The following is a 19465-nucleotide window of genomic DNA, read 5'->3' as shown; positions in this document are numbered from 1 at the left end:
GAAGAGGGTATAGTGTTGGACTCGTCCGACTCGGGAGAAGAACAAAGACCCGCCTGCTGTGACACTTATTTTAGTCTTCTTTTGAATCTTTTTTCTTTTTACTGTTTTTATGGATTATTTACTGAACCTTTTTGGAAGTACTGCACTTTAAAGGACACTAACTGTTTTGATTTTATTTTTGTTTAATAAAAGCACTTGGACACTTTGCACCATCCTGTTGCCTGGAGTGTTTTGTCTACATCTGCCATGCTCATCCGGTTACGTTATCGACTGTATCGGGTTCAAGAGGTTCCCAAATATGGAAGAGGGAGCATGGAGCTGGACCAGCACCGCCACAGTGTATTTATTTATTTATTTAAACAGCTTCTGTAAAAAGTCAAATTTACCACTTGGGACAAATAAAGCTCTATCTAATGGTGCAACTTTGCATTGCTGCTGGCACAACGCACTTTCAGCATAGTTTTTTTAACAACATTTTATAATAATAAAATAATTTTTGAGTGTAACATTGTCATTTAAAAAAAAAACTTTTTACACTTAAAATGTTTACTAAACATACTGTATGTACTAGGCTTCTTGTGCTAAAACTCTAAAAATGTGAGCTTGTTCATTTTGATTTAGCACTCAAATATAATGCATCATACTTCAGTAGTGAACTTGAAATGTTCCACTTGGTACTTCCACTGCCTAAAAACAATCCCTTGCCTAGGACGCTGCTGAGCGCACCGTCAGAATGGTGGTATATGTTTTTAACAATGAACTGTTACAGAATTTGTGTTGGAGGAAGGAAAAAAAAAAAAAAATCAGCAGCAACATTCTTAAAGTGGTTAAAAAGCACATACGGAGAAAATGTTGTTGATGAAAGTATGGTTAGTCATTGAACTTCACAAATTGCACACTTTAAGATACACCAATCTGCGCTCATTGACACCTCGGTCTGGCACTGATTTAACGTGCTGATGAAGTCATCTGAAAGGACTGTCAGATTACAACCAGAAAGCTTTCAACTGAGCTCTCAGTATCCAAGTACAATGTGAACAACATTATTGATGCCTTAGGACATTCAAGTGTGTGCACGTGTTAGGGCCCATAAAGCAGCTAAGAGGGCAGAATTGTGCTCCTGTTAAAGGTTTCTTTCTAAAATCCTCAATTAATAACCAAACACAAATATAAAAGCACAAGAAGAAATCATAAAACTCGGGTGAAGTTTTCTTCCCCACCCAGCCTAAAAATAACATTTTTGTTCACCAAAATTTACACTTTTTTTAGAACCTACAAAGATGCCAACCATGGGAAAGGAAAGGAGTGATGATGAGGTTACTGAATGAGTGGCAGTCTAGTAGATGACGAGGATTCATGCTCTGATGTCTTGCTAATGAAAGGCTTTTAAGTGACTGCTTACATAAGAAAATGAGGTGTATGGTAAAATAAAATGTTAAACATACTATGTTTATATAATTTTATAATGAATTAATAGCAATAAAAGTACTGCAAAAAACATTACGTGAAACCCCTTATAAGCGCAGAATGTTTATGTTAGATGACATGAGGAAAACATTTGCTAAGCAAATCTGATTTTATCAGATTCAGGGCTGAAGGGGGCTGTGGCCTACAGGCCTATGGCAATACAGGTGCCAGTCCACAGCAGGAGGAGCTCAGAAATGTCAGTTACCCTAACACATGGTTCTCGGATATGAGAGGAAAGCCAATGGCATGGGATGCATTCCCAGAAACAGTGCCAACAACTGGGCCCCTATACTGCAGGAAATCTGTTCATCTTTTTTTATTTTTGTATATACTGTATATACACTTTAGTTATCTCAGTTATTTTGAATACATAGGACATACAAAAAGCCAAGATATTCATTATAATTGGGGCTTTTAAAACTTTTACTAATGTTGGTGGACTGGTGGATAGTAGTCTCATCTAAAATAAATAGGCAAAGCTAATCATGAGGCAATGTGAATGATGCTCTGTATTTCCAGGAGTACAAGTTCACTTCTTACCATGTTTACTGCCTGTGTCCAAGTGAGCCCTCTGCAGGCACTCTTGTCATCTGGACTAGCTGGACCCTGTGAACACAGTCAGAGTGTAAGCACAAGTACCTCAGATTGCCTTGTCTGCCAAGAACAGCTGGTCTGGGCCATCCCAGCTCTGTTAAGAAAGGCAGTGTCTTCCAGTGGCTCTGTAATGGAGAACAGATGGAAGCACTGAAGTTAATCAGGACCCATTGAGAATATCACTAGAAAATGCTTTTTTAAGAAGTATAGTTTGACAAAGATCAATGCATTTTTTGAGTATTTTATTTAGTGTTGCAAGACGGTACCATGCTTATAAAACTGTAAAATATGTTTTTACAATACAAATATTGCCTTGAAAATCTGCTATACAATATACACAGTATATTAATATAAAATAGCAGCTAAAAATACACAGCCTTACAACCACACATAAACTGTACTTTGTTTTAAAACTCCTGACTTTCAGCTATATAATAAAAAAGCACTTGTAGGTTTGACTAAAATTTGCTCTGCAAAAATGTACATTATCAAGGTAACACCTTTCAGTTTATGCTTTGATACAAACTTCTATATTGTATTTTAAATATTGCAAATTTTCTTGGTAACTTTTTATAACTCACCATTTGATGCCACAGTCAACAATAAGAAATATATGCATTCTTGTTAGAAAATGTCACTTGGTAAATCTTAGTGGAAAAATGTAACATTTTGGTACTAGGATTTCTAATAAAAATATATTACTGTTATAGGGTCATAAAATCATTTTATGTATTTGGTAATGTCAGGTAAGGAGGATGCTTTAAAAGCGGATTTCTAAAATAGAAATACCAAAAATAAACAAGCCAGCATTCAAAAATCTGTATAAATATATTAAACCTGGTCAAATGAATCTTAACGCAATAGTGCAGATTATGCATAATTCACAAAGATAAATTACAGTTTTATATACATACCCAACCATAACCAAATTTATACCAAATTTTACTCTACAATGCATTAATTTGGACCAAGCTTGTAGCTTATACCCTTATTTTTTAAAATCCATGTTCAAGTAGAATATTGTGATATGTGTTCCACAGAGCTGCTTTGCCCCCTCATCTGTCTTTTCTCTGCCCATCTGCTTTTGTTCCAAAATCATGCATGTTCTCTTTTGTGATTTCCCTAAAACGCACTTTGTTTTGCTGCTAAACAGAAGTTAGAAAGCCAAAGCAGCAGGTGCATCTTTTGCATAGGACTCCAATAACACAAAGGTAAAAAAGTTTCCTAGAAACACACACAACATAATTCACATTGAGTTTTCATTGAGATTTCTTCTTTGATCTGGCCTAATATTTAAAGTAGAAATGGATAAAACTGTCAGTTGGTAAAGTTTTATAGAATTGTTTTAAAAGTTTGGAACAATTTACATTAAAACACCTAATTTAAATGACGTTTTGTCTGCAGCAGTTCAATAACCAAGGGATTCCCATTTTCCTTTGCAAGATCTAAGGGAGACTGCTGGAGAGCATTTTGGCAATCAGTTGCTGCGCCACTATCAAGAAGAATGTTTACAGCCTGTAGATTTCCAGCCTTTGCAGTCAAATGAAGAGGTGTGAATCCCTGTTTGTCACACATATTCACGCTTTCTGGACTAAACAGCAAGAGCTCTTTTATTACGTCCGGATGGCCCTGTTCTGTAGCGAGATGGATGGCTGACCTGTAAGACTGATCTTTGGCATTAACATCTGCCTTTTCTTCTAACAGCATTTTCACTGTTGCAAGATGTCCAAACTGGGAAGAAAGATGAAGTGGGGTCCATCCTGCACTGGTTTTAGCTTCAATATCAGCTTTGTGTTTAATTAGCAGCCTAGATGTACTAGTGTGGCCTGTTTCTGCTGCCACGTGCAAAGGTGTACGGTGCGCATGAGACACAACATTTACATCTGCTCCAAGGTCTATAAGAATGCGAGCTACTCTATACTGGCCCCTCTGAGCAGCCAGATGTAGCGCAGTTCTCCCATCAGATGTCTGGATATTTACGTTTGCACTGACTTGCTTTACTAAGAGCTTGACAATTGAGAGGTGACCTTGCCACGCAGCAAAGTGAAGTGGTGTCCAATTGTCCTTGCCTTTTACATGTACATCTGCACCACGTCGTAAAAGAACTCGGACTACATTCTCTTGACCATGCTGGCAGGCTATGTGCACTGGTGTCCTGCCTTCAAAGTCTACTTCATTGACTGATGCATTTTTATCAAGAAGTTGCCTAGCAATACTTTCATCTCCATTTTGTGCTGCAAAGTGTAGTGGAGTATAATTGTCTTCATCCTTCACGTTAACATTGATCTTCCTTCCTAGCAGAAGCTCTGCTATATTTTTCAGTTTCTTTTCCACTGCCATGTGAAGTGGTGTGGTTCCATGTTTAGTTGCAAGATTTGGATTAGCATTATAAAGCAAGAGCAGCTTCACAGCTTCTTCATTTGATCTTTGGACAGCATAGTGTAGAAGACTTAAGCCACCATCCAATATGAGGTCTACATCCTGAGGTTGTAAAATCTTCATCAGTTTTGCAATATCAGCTGACATGATGGCTTCACAAAGCTTCTTCTTCTGCAAATCCAAAGTTCCAGATTCTAAAAAAATAAAAAGACAATGTCACCTTGCTATTCCCCATTAGCAAAAGTATTTCAATGAAATTAGCACTTTTTCAAAGTTAAATTGTATTAGCTTATTTTTCAGCCAGTAAGCAAAAATGACTGCACACATGAACTGGATGTTGTTCATTGATTTTTTTACACTACCTTAAAATCTTACATATGGATTATTTTTTTTTTTTGTCCATCCAATATCCTAAACTAGCTTATTTGAATACAAGGCTGCAGGCAATCAGAGCCTATTCTTAATTGGAAAACATTTAGTATAAAGAATCAGGACTATGTAGAGTTTTACACATATAATATTTAATACAGGACTTGAAACAAAAGAAAACTGAAGATCATTAAGCTTTGAGTTTAGATGAAATGTTTTAAAAACCTACATATTTTCTGTTACAAACATTAAAAAGAGTAAACAACACACTGCTCTGCACATCACCAGCCAATCAATGCACCTATAAGCAGAAAAGAAGCTTAGCTAAAAGTAACTCAGCCAACACTTCTAAAAGCTAATTAGATGTTTACTAACATCGACAACTGGTACAAGTGACGATAAACAATGTGTACAGAATGTGAGAAAGTACTGACATTTAATTTCTTAATGCACCGATGCTACACATTCCAGTGTCTCAGTCTCATTAAAGCACACTTTCTCTCTACTTCGTTTATTCACTTCTTGACTATAACTTCAGTGTTGTTTCCATGCCTGTGTTATAAAATGTACCAGCATGATAACAATTACTGCATTTGTAAGACCATTCGCTGGCACAATCATTCACATTGGGTTAATCCAAACTTGGAATATAGGTAGAAGCTAAATTAGCTGAAGAAAATTGCATGAAAATATTGAAAAATGTTGCAAATTTCACACAAATGGCAAGTTTGGCTGGGAATTGATTATAGGACTCAGAAACTATAAACTACAAGAGCTAACCACTGTGATGCTGTGGCACCATGGACCAACAGTATACTTTTACCTATATATACTTATTTATTTATTCATTCATTCTATATTTGCTACTTCATGATATGCAGTTTATTGAACTGTTAGTTATACAAGATTTCCAAGTATTTAATTTAAAATAGTGATAACATTAAATACTCAGATTTACATACTACTTAAATATACCCTTCCTTAGAACTCACCACTAGCTGAGTTTTCAAAAGACAATGACAAAGATCCTTGTGAAGAAAAAGCTGAATCAACCAAAGATATTTCAGAAAGCCTTTTGTTGCCGCAAGATGCATCAGTAGCCTCAGAAGAGTCTTGCTTGTCTTGCTCAAAGCTTTGGGAGATGCCAGAGTCAATTTGGCTGAGCAGTTCAGACAACCCCAGTTCGATGGATTTTTGGTTGACTTGTTCATTACCCAACACCTGGAAGAAAGCAAAAAAATTAGATGCGGAAATTTTTTTCACATTATTCTCATTTCTATTTGAAAAACATTGGAAGTCTTCTTGACTTAGAATTTATATACACATACATGTACACACACAAATATATATATATATATATATATATATATATATATTGTTTAGCTGTAAACTTATCACAATTGATTGCGAAGGCTCACCATGATGTTTTTTTTTTTTACTTCTTTAGCAAAGATGAAGGAGTTATATAAAGACCATGTTACTTTAAATGACTTTTCCTGCAATTTTCAGTCATAGCTGCCATTTACATATTCTTGGCAAGTAGTGGACAGACATGGTGCACATTTGTGACAACCAGTTGTGTAATCTGACATCCCCAACGACTGTCATAGGAGTGTGGCACTCATCATAAGAAAATCAAACATGTTTTATCTTGTTTTAAGTTGCAGAGGTAGGCTTCTGTCTATGCAGGAATTGGCAACCAATAAACGCTCACCAGAAGCACAATGGACAAAATGTGGCCTCAACAAAAGAAAAAAGTAGGTGTTTTGGATCATGTAAATTAGAGAGAGGGTTGTCTTTTCAATGTCTACTGTTTGTTGTACCACAAATGGAAAGAATGTGCCGTGACTGCAGCTTAGTTACCTTGAACACATTGGTACAGTGTCCAGCACTGGCAGGCAGTATGTCAATTGGATGTCAAAAAGCGGTGTTCTTGCAAGACTTTGGAAATATGAAAACTGTGCTGAAAAGTTGTGGGGCTGTCAGTTAATCCACCATCCACTGCAATTCCTAGTTGTGTAACTAATTTGACGTGTTCTCCAAGTTAAAATAGTGTAGTGGGCTGGACTGGCCAAATATTCCATTCCAGCTTTAGAAAGAAAACTAGAGGTGTGGGAATTCTTATACATAGAACAAACTCATTTGTAATAACAGATGTAGTATCTGATCCTGAAGGGAGATATGCGATTGTCACAGGTAATTTATTTAACTGAATTTTGAAAATAGTGTTGTGGGCTAACGGCATAACATATACCAAGGATATGAAAATCACAGAGCATAATGGACAGCTGCACAAGCTTATTATACTGATGCATCCGATATACTCACTCCAAAAATGGGCACTATGGGAACATAACATAAAACAAACAGGCCAGCTAGCAGTTTTAACAAAAATAAAGGTGTCCCTTTGCCCGTAAATGATCTAAATATGACAGCCATACTACAAATGTTAAATCATTTTCCTTGTAGGAACACTGTGTGTAATACCTACTTCTTGTTACTTGATTAACATTTAAAAGACATATTGCTAACAATTAATATTTCTTGTAAAATTAATACAAATTAAAGAATTATCAATACAAATTGTCCCCCACGGTCCAAAGACATGCAGGTTAGGTGCATTGGCGATCCTAAATTGTCCCTAGTGTGAGCTTGGTTTGTGTGTGTCCTGCGGTGGACTGGCGCCCTGCCCGGGATTTGTTCCTACCTTGCGCCCTGTGTTGGCTGGGATTGGCTCCAGCAGACCCCCCGTGACCCTGTGTTAGGATATAGCAGGAATGACTGACTGACTGACATTAATACAAATTAGAATTACAGTGATCCCTCGCTATATCACGCTTCGCCTTTTGCGGCTTCACTCTATCGCGGATTTTATATGTAAGCATATTTAAATATATATCGCGGATTTTTTGCTGGTTCGCGGATTTCTGCGGACAATGGGTCTTTTAATTTCTGGTACATGCTTCCTCAGTTGGTTTGCCCAGTTGATTTCGTACAAGGGACGCTATTGGCAGATGGCTGAGAAGCTACCCAGCTTACTTTTCTCTCTCTTGCGCTGACTTTTTCTGATCCTGACATAGGGGGATTGAGCAGGGGGGCTGTTCGCACACCTAGACGATACGGACGCTCGTCTAAAAATACTGAAAGATTATCTTCACGTTGGCTACCTTCTGTGCAGCTGCTTCGTGAAGTGACATGCTGCACGGTGCTTCGCATACTTAAAAGCTCGAAGGGCACGTATTGATTATTTTATCTGTCTCTCTCTATCTCTCTCTCTGCTCCTGACGGAGGGGGTGTGAGCTGCCGCCTTCAACAGCTTTGTGCCGCGGTGCTTCGCATACTTAAAAACCAAACAGCCCTATTGATTTGTTTGCACCTTTAAAGAGGAAGATATGTTTGCATTCTTTTAATTGTGAGACTGAACTGTCATCTCTGTCTTGTCATGGAGCACAGTTTAAACTTTTGAAAAAGAGACAAATGTTTGTTTGCAGTGTTTGAATAACGTTCCTGTCTCTCTACAACCTCCTGTGTTTCTGCGCAAATCTGTGACCCAAGCATGACAATATAAAAATAACCATATAAACATATGGTTTCTACTTCGCGGATTTTCTTATTTCGCGGGTGGCTCTGGAACGCAACCCCCCGCGATGGAGGAGGGATTACTGTATATACATTTTAAAATCTTTAAAGAGACTTGAAATCAAGAACGTTAAAAGAAAAGAAAAAAAAAAATTTAAATTAAACTTGTTGTATACTACCGTGTTTCCCCAAAAATATGACCTACTCCGAAAATAAGCCCTAACATGATTTTCAGGCTGCTCTGTAATATAAGCCCTACCCCAAAAATAAGCCCTAGTCAAGATCGTCAGCTGAAAACTAAGGAGCCTAAGGCCGGGTTTATACTTCACGCAATTCGACGCGTGTGCCCAAAACATCCATTAAATTCCGAGGACACCTTACCGCAATATCTCTGAAAAGGATGTTTAATGATTAGATCCATCAATTTGGGGATGCGCCCATTCCAGCAGCATCGGCACAAGACAGAAACAAAATTCTGTGGACGGGGCATCAGCTCATCACAAGGTGAACACAAGCACACACATACACTAACATCATTGTAGCTTCACCAAATCCCCAAACCTTCATGTCTTTGGATGGAAAACTGAGCACACTGTGAAAACCCATCAGGAAAAAATGCAAACTCTAGCCAGTGATCACAAGGGACGTGACTCCCTATGAGACAGCATCACTACCGCTCTGCCACAGTGCCACCCCCATATTTGTAACTATTAACAGTATTCATTTTATAAACAAAATTAACGATTTATCTGTAAAATGTAACATACATATTTTAATGCATTTCATCATGAAAGTATAAGATATCAAGTATAAATCTAAATGTGCAGAGAGCTGGAATATTATAAATTTAATGTGTTCTGTGTGGCGATCTATTGCTGCTTGCTGTTACTGTCCAGTCAGGAGGAAGCCCCAGAAGTGAGTAACGATTAACAACTGGGTCGGTTTTAAGATGACATTTACGACGGTCCACTTTAATGATAAAGTAAACTACGAGGTTAAATCACAAAATAGACATTTTCATTATGTCCTTATTTTTTTTCCCCCCTCTGTGGCTCAAATATGCCACCAAATATTCTGATGGTATTGCGAAGGTTCCCAAAAAAAAATAAAAAAAAGGCACAGAAGTACCTTCTGTGTACCTAAAAATATCTATATCTTGACTACATATTTACACTGTATTGGGCAATACTACACAATATTATCCTTTATACCTTATGGTCTGTGTTTTGAATTAACCCAGTTTCTGGCACTTCTTTATTTTCTTCCTGTGGTTTAGAACATAACTCTTCAGCTTCTAATGTAATTTCTGCAAAAAAACAAATAATACATTAGACAAGAATTAACACAGATGCTTTTTTATAGTGTTATCTGGTGGTAAATCGGATGATCATTGGCTTTAAGAAAGTGTTATAGCTAAAAAAAAAAAATATTTTAAACATATGCACTGTACTTTTAATTTACAAATAGAATATTAGAACATTTAAATATTACCTGGTAAAGACCCTAGGAATAAAGGAGTGCAAAAAAAAAACAAAAACAAAAAAAAAACACAGTAACTTGTCTTGACTAAATTATCTACTTTAAGTGAAAGAAACAAATATCACCATCATATTGTACTGCCATTATTATCCTTAAAATAAACTAATACTTGGATTAACTGTTACAACAATGCGCTTTAAAAACTGAATAATCACGTACTAATCAAGGACTGCTAAATGTAACACACAATAAAAGCACTAAAGAACACTGAAAGCAATCAGTAAATTTAACAAGTTTATTTATAAAGGCCACCACACAAACCTTCTGCAAATAAAAAAATAAAACATTGTTTTACAGTTGATTATTATGCTTATTTTTCTGGGATATCTGTTTTATTGGAAACAATTACACCACTGAAGGTGAATGCTCCTGTTTAGTGCATTCGCTGAATGATTTTTGATGGCTCATCTACATAAGGTTAAAACAATAAGACAGCTTTAGCAAACTGACGAGTCAGGAATCCTACTACACAACTTTGAATTTCATATCAGATTTAAATGATGCTTATAAATAACTTATTTTACATCATTAAGACCTGCCCCCTCATCTGAAATGAGGTTCAAACAGCTACTTAGATGATAGAATATCAGTTGGATGTTCTTTTGCCTTATTCGCAAATCTTTTATGTGGGTGTTTCTTGGATATTAGTCAGGGTTGATATTTAAAACAAAAAGTTCTCAGAATGATCACAGTAGACTATGCAGATTCTAAACTTGTAAACCATAGCAATGACAAATTACAATTATGAGGATATGAAATGAGAAATTGGAACACATTGGCTTAAAAACATGCAATGGTGAACACTAATTTGGTAACAGTAAAAGAACAAAGAATTCCTGAACATAGAAAAGGGCATAGAAAAAGTGTCAACTGTCTTGCAGGTAATAATAATAATTCATTACATTTACTGTATATAGCCTCCAGAAAAACAGAGAAGTAATGCTGACCTGACACTAAGGTATAAAGCCAAAATGAAGAAAATTGTCAGTAATTGTGAATTGTTTATAAAAACAACAATGCTGAGCAAAAAGCATACTGTGCAAACTGTTGCCAGCACTACATGGAAACTTTTATGCAAACATCTAAAATCGAACCACATAATTATGCAGAGCACATAACAGAAACAAGCAGCACCAAGTCCCAGTAATCATTAATTACCCGTTTACACCGTAACACAGGATTGAATCCAGCAGGGTATCTAAAGCATATGCAGATAAATGCAGCCATCACACTTTATTCATTAAAAGAGAAGGCTCTGATTAAACTGTGCACATTGAAGGTTTTAAAAAAAAATTTAACAACATCCAGGGTAACAGATACATTACATTCCCTACCATAATTAATCTCTCTCAGTTTACTTTACTTTCCAAAAGTGAAGTGTATCTGAAAAAAAAATCTTGCTTTATGCAAAACAACTGACTTGTAGTTGAAGCAGATATATTGAAGCATGCAAGAGCATCACGTTTCATTAAATTGATGAGAAATTTACACTGAAAAGCAAATGCTTGCAGTCCATGAAGTGTGCCTTTCCTTGCAAATAAATGTGCCTTTCTTTACAACAAGGGTTTTAAAACTGCAACCCTTGGGGTTCCAGAGCACTCCTGGCTAGGTTGACTTTATATATAAATAAAAAAAAAAATTTAAAAAAATCAATTTTTAAGATTATTTTTAGAATACCTCACATAGTATTGAAATAAAAATAACTAACAGTTTTGTAATTGTTGCATGAAAGTAGTCTTTTACTAATGCAGTTAAATACTTCTTGAGCTTACAATACAGTATATTAGTATATTAAAATGTGTTTACATATTTGTATAATAAAAAGAATCAGGTTGTGTTTAAATTCAATTTTTAATCTTGCTCTACTGATATTTAAGATTTTATTATTATGTACTACATACACATAATAAGCATTATTTTTCCATCTTTCATCCATTAATGTTGAACTGCCATATACAGTCATATGAAAAAGTTTGGGAACCCTCTTAATTCTTTGGATTTTTGTTTATCATTGGCTGAGCTTTCAAAGTAGCAACTTCCTTTTAATATATGACATGCCTTATGGAAACAGTAGTATTTCAGCAGTGACATTAACTTTATGGATTAACAGAAAATATGCAATATGCATCATAACAAAATTAGACAGGTGTATAAATTTGGGCACCCCAACAGAGATATTACATCAATACTTAGTTGAGCCTCCTTTTGCAAATATAACAGCCTCTAGACGCCTCCTATAGCCTTTGATGAGTGTCTGGATTCTGGATGGAGGTATTTTTGACCATTCTTCCATACAAAATCTCTCCAGTTCAGTTAAATTTGATGGCTGCTGAGCATGGACTGCCTGCTTCAAATCCCATAGATTTTCGATGATATTCAAGTCAGGGGACTGTGACGGCCATTCCAGAACATTGCACTTCTCCCTCTGCATGAATGCCTTTGTAGATTTCAAACTGTGTTTTGGGTCATTGTCTTGTTGGAATATCCAACCCCTGCGTAACTTCAACTTTGTGACTGATGCTTGAACATTATCATGAAGAATTTGTTGATATTGGGTTGAATTTATCTGACCCTCGACATTAACATAGGCCCCAGTCCCTGAACTATCCACACAGCCCACAGGATGATGGAACCTCCACCAAATTTGACAGTAGGTAGAATGTGTTTTTCTTGGAATGCGGTGTTCTTCTTCCGCCATGCAAATCACTTTTTGTTATGACCAAATAACTCCATTTTGGTCTCGTCAGTCCAAAGCACTTTGTTCCAAAATGATACTGGCTTGTCTAAATGAGCGTTTGCATACAAAAAGCGACTCTGCTTGTGACGTGAGTGCAGAAAGGGCTTCTTTCTTATCACTCTGCCATACTGATGTTCTTTGTACAAATTGTGCTGAATTGTAGAACGATGTACAGATACAGCAAGATGTTCTTGCAGGTCTTTGGAGATTATCTGTGGATTGTCTATAACCATTCTCACAATCCAGCGCATATGCTGCTCCTGTATTTTTCTTGGCCTGCCAGACCTGGGTTCAACAGCTACTGTGCCTGTGGCCTTCCATTTCCTGATTACATTCCTTACAGTTTAAACCTCTGAGATAGTTTTTTGTAGCCTTCCCCTAAACCATGACACTGAGCAATCTTTGTTTTCAGATCTTTTGAGAGTTGCTTTGAGGATCCCATGCTGTCACTCTTCAGAGGAGAGTCAAAGGGAAGCACAACTTGCAATTGACCACCTTAAATACCTTTTCTCATGATTGGACCCACCTGTCTATGAAGTTTTGTTCAACCAATTTGGTGTTGCACGTAATCAGTATTGAGCAGTTACATGCATTTAAATCAGCAAAATTACATGGGGACCCAAATTTCTGCACAGCCAGTTTTTCACATTTGATTTAATTTCATACGACTAAATACTGCTTCACTAAAAATCTTTGTTCAGAAAACACCCCCAGTACTCAGATGTTCCTAGGAAATGAAAGACATACCACTGTCATCTTTTTTGTTGAGAGTAAATTATTATGCAGGCTGAAAGGGGTTCCCAAACTTTTTCATATGACTGTATGTACAAGTTTAGAAAGCAATGGAATGGATGATGTTTTGTTATGTACAAATAATGATATTTCTTCATTAGAATATATTAAAAAAAAATCCAACATTTCTTTCTATAGAAGTGTGAAAGCTTTCTTTATTAGGCTAGATTGTATTGTTTATTTTGATAATCTGGGTATAAATTTTCTTTGGTTTGCCTTTATAGAGTTTTCCTTCATGTTCATAAAGAGTTCTGAAAAGCAATAGTCTAATTAGGCTGGCTTGTTTTTGTTCATTTGTGAACCAAAGGAATTAGGAAGAACAGCTCTTTGAATGCTTATTATTTTTATTGTCAATTTTTGTTTCTTTTTTTACTACATAGTTTATCTACACAGCACACATTTTCAGAGATTGTGTAATATACTTATCTTTTGATCAGTTCTTATTGTATTTTGTACATTAAATAATGTCTGCGTGGGTTTCCTCTGGGTACTCCAGTTTCCCACCACGGTCCAAAGACATGCAGGTTAGGTGCATTGGCGATTCTAAATTGTCCCTAGTGTGTGCTTTGTGTGTGGGTGTGTGTCCTGTGGTGGTCTGGCACCCTGCCTGGGGTTTGTTTCCTGCCTTGCACCCTGTGTTGGCTGGGATTGGCTCCAGCAGACCCCCAACCGTTCCCAACCCCAAACCCCCCCCAACCCTGTAGTTAGGATATAGCGGGTTGGATAATGGCTGGATAATAATAATAATAATTACATTTAAATAGCTCCAAACAGACACCCTAAAACAGGGCATTCAAATTCAGGCTTTTTTTTTTTTTTTTTTTTTTTTTAAATGTCATAATTTATTCTTTCTAATGTTTTATAAACTATTTAAAATTTGAGAATATAAAGTTATAATCCAGTCTTTCATATAATTTGTAATTTTTCTATTTTAACTTTAAATAATTGTTTTGCATGTAGAGGTTTCCACTAATATTTAGACTTAAAACCCTGACTTACCATGGAAAAACTGCATCAGTAGAGTAATACATAAAAAAAACTACAGAAAGTAAGAAAAACATGCATTTTTTTTAGCCATACTATACTACTTTACCTGTCAGAGTATAATATTCTATAGCTTTAAGACAGTTGAGCAGTTATAAGGCTGTAAGCATGAATTAAGAAATTTGAGATATTTCATTGAAATATTTTTGACATAGATAGTATTGTAGCTTAGGTAGCACAGCAGTGCACAATTATTAGCACTGCCACTTTACAGATCCAGCATACTATGTTAAAATACAGCACCCGATTGTCTGCATGTGTTATCATAGGAAAAGGCATTTTACAAAGTCCTTATTTTTCTGCTGAAATGTGCTTCTTTTCAGAATTAGGAGGCTTCCTTCACTGTGGGTATATCTACCACCAATTTTCTTGAATGTTATCCTTGAGCATTCTTTCTTACTTTTTTGTATGTGTCACTCAATTTACTTTTCAGATTCAGGGTTAAAGGCAGTCAAACCCACCATAAACATTTTAATGAAATAATGATTACACATCTCAGTGAAGCCTCAAATAGGCAGCGGTCGGTTCATCAAATAAAAGGAGCAAAACTGAATACAAATACACTAACCAATCCAAATAATTTTTTTATTATTAAGAATGTACTTCAGCCTGTTTTTAGCCATCAATTTTCCAAAGTTTAGTCGAGCTTCTATTAAAGCATAATTTCAAAAAAGGGCATCACATACCACATCCTTGACTCCTGCTGCGCAGTTGCACAACTCCACTGAAGAGGTAAATTCTACAGCTCCATGCTCCACTCAAGAGCAACAGGTAAGATAACATCATATGCAAGTAAATCTTGACAAAACATACACAGATACACTCTCTGACACAGATAACGGACCACTTAATAATTGAAAAACATAGTATGTAGAATATATAAAAGGGAAGGGTAACGATTTATTAAGAGACAAGATGAAGGCAGTGATAGAAGAAACTCCTGACAAAATTTCTAAACCCAGTACACAAGAAATTGAGAAAAGAACTGGTTGAATTAAGGCAAAAACTATGAGAGCCGCCAGATGACTTTCTTTGGACAGTAATAGTCCTAATGAAGAAAAATGGCAAACAAGCAGACTATGGAGGTAACCAAAAACATTCTTCAAACTACCATTAGCTATCGTTATTAAAAAAAAAAAAAAAAAAACTTGAAGGAAAACTAAATACTGTACAATCAGAGTGATGGGGAGAAATACATTATGTTGTCAGTGAGAATTATAGAAGAGACATGGGAGTATATGGAGGATTTTTACATATTCCCCAATAGTATGAGAAGGCTTTCAACTTAGTTTATTAGATTATATATTTATTTTTTTTTATGTGTGACTAGAAAGGCATTTAAAATTAATATGCCTGGAAATTTCCTAACAGGAATACAATTTCTACTAGATTTGTTTCATTTTGTGAAAGGTACTATCCTTGATATAATTATAAGATGTGCACACCCTATTAATTGTGCAACCTATGCACAGCTTTAACCTGTAGCAGCTTGATGATCATCATTAAGCTTTCAGTATTATTACCTAAACCATGTCACACATGTAGATATCACCTTACTGCTTCAAATAAGCATGCTCATAAAAAGTTACTTCTGACCTTGAAAAGATGGTCTTTTTTTGGGTGGATCCTGCCAGCATTTCTGCATCAGACTGATGAAGCCATTACATGCTTGTGGCCTGCATCGTGGAATTGCTTCCAGTTCTGGGCGTAGTCCTTCTACGACTTTCAGCATTATGTGAAGAATATTGTGTTCATCTGTTAAGAAAATAACATTGACAAATACAGAATTAAGTGATCCCTTTTATTACAAATGCCAGAAATTTCAATAACCTGCTATTGGTATCAAAGGTTTAATGTTAAGGTAAAGGCGGAAATCAACGCCAGACCCTTTTCACGTTTTATAACATCTTGTAATAACAATGTTTAACTCAGACACAATGTTTCACCTCACAAAAGGAATTCCTGAAATTGTCATGTACTATTATTTACAGCCAATAATTTAATTATTTCTTCCACAACAGTAAATGGTTTACAATGAGCGTGTGCAAAATAGGCCTATATATAGTAGCCATATCATCACCACCAACCTTCACAGCTGGGATCAAGCTGTTTTGTTGAAAAAGAGTGTTTGATTATTGCAAAAGTGGAGGAAAATTTCTAACTTGGGTCAAAAACTCTTTCAGCTAATCTTGTCACAGAATCTTTTTTTTTTCTTTCCCAAATAGACAAGTGAATCATTCACGAGTTCTGTGGCAAACCTGAGATGAGTGGGAATATTCTTTTTCATCCCTGGGTATGCTCTTATCCACATAACTCTTGTTCTGTATCTTCTATGCTTTTAAACTCATGGAGACTGGCTAAGGTCAATAGCAGAGAGAACTGTAAGGTCCTAAACATAACTAGAAGGGTTCTTTGTGAAATCATAGGTGGCAGTTCCAGGAATGAATACAAATGCTATTGTATTCATTGACCACAATCAGAAAAGACATTGCATGTAATTTTTTCCATAATTCCATAAAAATCAGCCTCACAATTTGATTAATGCAAGGTATAGTTTTCTAGCATTTTCCAGCCATGTATCAGCAGCAGTTTCATAGGCCTTCACAAATGTTTTATTAGTGCATGATTCACTTTCGTAGTCTATGCTATAAACAGAAGGCTCTAAAGCTGACAGTCAAAAAAACATAACATATGCTTAGTATAAAGGCAAGGTAGAGAGACATTTCTCAAACTCATAACATATTATCATCTCATTGAATTAAGTCTCATTTAAATTATCCCTTAATAAAGTTGATCTACCTTGAATTTCTAATTTGTACATTAAAGATGGTGAATGGTGGTTCTAAGATGACAATTAACTATACAGGTTTTATGCTTTATTTGCTTCAAGAAAAGCACTCTCTTAATTTAACCTAAAGGAAAATCAAAATTAAATTTAGTTCTGATAATTCAGATAAATTGTAAGGGGTTCACAGACTTTCTGGTAATCATTCACCATTTGATCAGACTATGATTGGTATTAGTTATTTTCTTTTCCAGTTCTGTTTTTTTTACACTTTACTTCTAGGATCAGACTTTTCATATTTTGTTTGGTTAGCTTGCACTGTCCTTATTAAGTTGCTTCTTGAAAACAATCCCAACCCTAAAAGCATGTTTGATTCCACTGCTTTTCTTCTTGATCCATAATTGCATTACCAAGAGGGTAGCAAAGGTGCATATTTTTCATGAAATACATCTCCAGCTCCCTAAAAGTAGCATTTAACCCCTACTCCTGTTTGCTTTTGAATATGCTGTGTCAGGATTACTGCCATTTCATGCTAGAACTTTTAAATTTCCACTGCATCTCATCATTCTCTTTAACACCAACTGAAAATGACTGCCACATGTCTGATATTCTTGTCATCTTAATAGCTTAATGTATTGAAGTTTAACAAATACAAACAGCATTCAAATGTTATCCATACTGCTACACTATACTGATTACAGAAACATGCATGAAAAAGTTTAACCTACATTTGAATATATTTAACTGTAGAATTAGAATATTGATAATTAACTAATTTTACAGGCTTAATCTCAACCATATTACACATAAAGCTTGGTTAAATAATGAAGTACTATATGTATAGGATTCAGTGAAGTCTACTGAAACAAAGTGCAGCTAGTACCATCTTGATTTAGGGGTTTTGAAAAAGGTCATTATTTCTTACCAGATGCTCTCAGTACCTGCTCTGGAACCATGCCATCAGCAAGTAACAAAATGGATACACACAATTGTGGAAGAATGACTTTTACAATTTGATTGTTACTTTAATGCAACATAAAGATTTCAATGTTTTAATCAATGGATATAATATTTTAGTGTTATGCAGAAGAGTAAAACATGCCCATGTACATTCAGAACTGGCCAATTTCATGTAAATCAATCAATAAATAAATAAAATCACTATCAATGCACCTGTGTTGGGCTGGCGCCCTGCCCAGGGATTTCTTCCTGCCTTACACCCTGTGTTGGCTGGGACTGGCTTCAGCAGACCCCCCATGACCCTGTGTTAGGATATAGCGGGTTGGAAAATGACCGACTGACTATTAATGCACCACATTTTTTGCACATTACTTATTTTAACTTAAATTACTTATTTTATGACAGTATGCAAATGTTCTAAAAAGTTATGAGATATCTCTGAAGCTTCCATCCTTAAGGTATATGCTATTTGTTTTTCTGGTTCATCAGTACATTATATGAAAATCTGTCTAGAGGGAACACCTATCCCTTCATACATTTTCAAACCCAGTTATCCTGAGCAGGGTCACTAAGAAACTGGAGCCTGTACTAGTAAGCTTCACGTGCAAGACAGGTACAAATCACTGGAGAGAGAGCCATGCAAATTAAAATATTAGATAACTAATTTTTTTTGTATTATAACAGCATACTGTACACTGTTACACTATATATTTAATTTCCAAATAAATAAATGAGTATTTTCATAAATGAAATATAAAACATTACTGATACCTGCATATGGTTTCTTCTGTGTAAGAACTCCCCATATTACAATGGAAAAGCTAGACAAAGAGAAAGACAAAGTTAACTATGCCACTGAAATATAAAATTCAACTGTCTGTTCAAATAATATAGGACTTTCCACAAACTACTATGAGCATAACTTTGTTTATTTCATGTTTTTTCATATCCAATCTTGAGCCTTCAATTTACATTTACCATTAAAGAGCAGGACATATGGCAGATTTTCAACAGAAAGCATCAAAACTTGACCTTGTTACAGCAATGACTCTGGGATTGTGTATCAGCCATTTTGCTTCTATTTTTGAAAACCCTTCTAAATCTGTCATTTTACCAAGCACAATTTCACATTATTTTAAGATGGCCAATATTTGTTCCAAAAAAATCTCCATTGTGGGCTGTCTCAATGATTATAACCCAATTGCCGTGGCATCTTTTGA

At 35.7% G+C, this 19465-nt stretch overlaps 1 protein-coding gene across 1 annotated transcript in view; it reads right to left on the bottom strand.

Annotated features, from left to right (window-relative positions):
- Positions 1 to 2286: 2286 nt before the first annotated feature.
- ripk4 (receptor-interacting serine-threonine kinase 4) overlaps positions 2287 to 19465 on the bottom strand; it is a 36893-nt gene continuing 19714 nt past the window's right edge. Inside the window, exons 4-8 of the mRNA XM_028800134.2 lie at positions 19017 to 19066; positions 16097 to 16255; positions 9600 to 9694; positions 5802 to 6030; positions 2287 to 4634 (exon numbers count right to left, since the gene is read on the bottom strand). Of these exons, the coding sequence (XP_028655967.1) occupies positions 3439 to 4634; positions 5802 to 6030; positions 9600 to 9694; positions 16097 to 16255; positions 19017 to 19066 (1729 nt within the window). The 3' untranslated portion in view covers positions 2287 to 3438. The remainder of the gene's footprint in view (positions 4635 to 5801; positions 6031 to 9599; positions 9695 to 16096; positions 16256 to 19016; positions 19067 to 19465) is intronic.

The sequence above is a fragment of the Erpetoichthys calabaricus genome, chromosome 4 (genome assembly GCF_900747795.2).
Source record: "Erpetoichthys calabaricus chromosome 4, fErpCal1.3, whole genome shotgun sequence".
Classification (NCBI taxonomy): Eukaryota; Metazoa; Chordata; class Cladistia; order Polypteriformes; family Polypteridae; genus Erpetoichthys; species Erpetoichthys calabaricus.
Note: the sequence above shows the minus strand (reverse complement) of the source record. Positions and strands in the feature narration are given on the sequence as shown.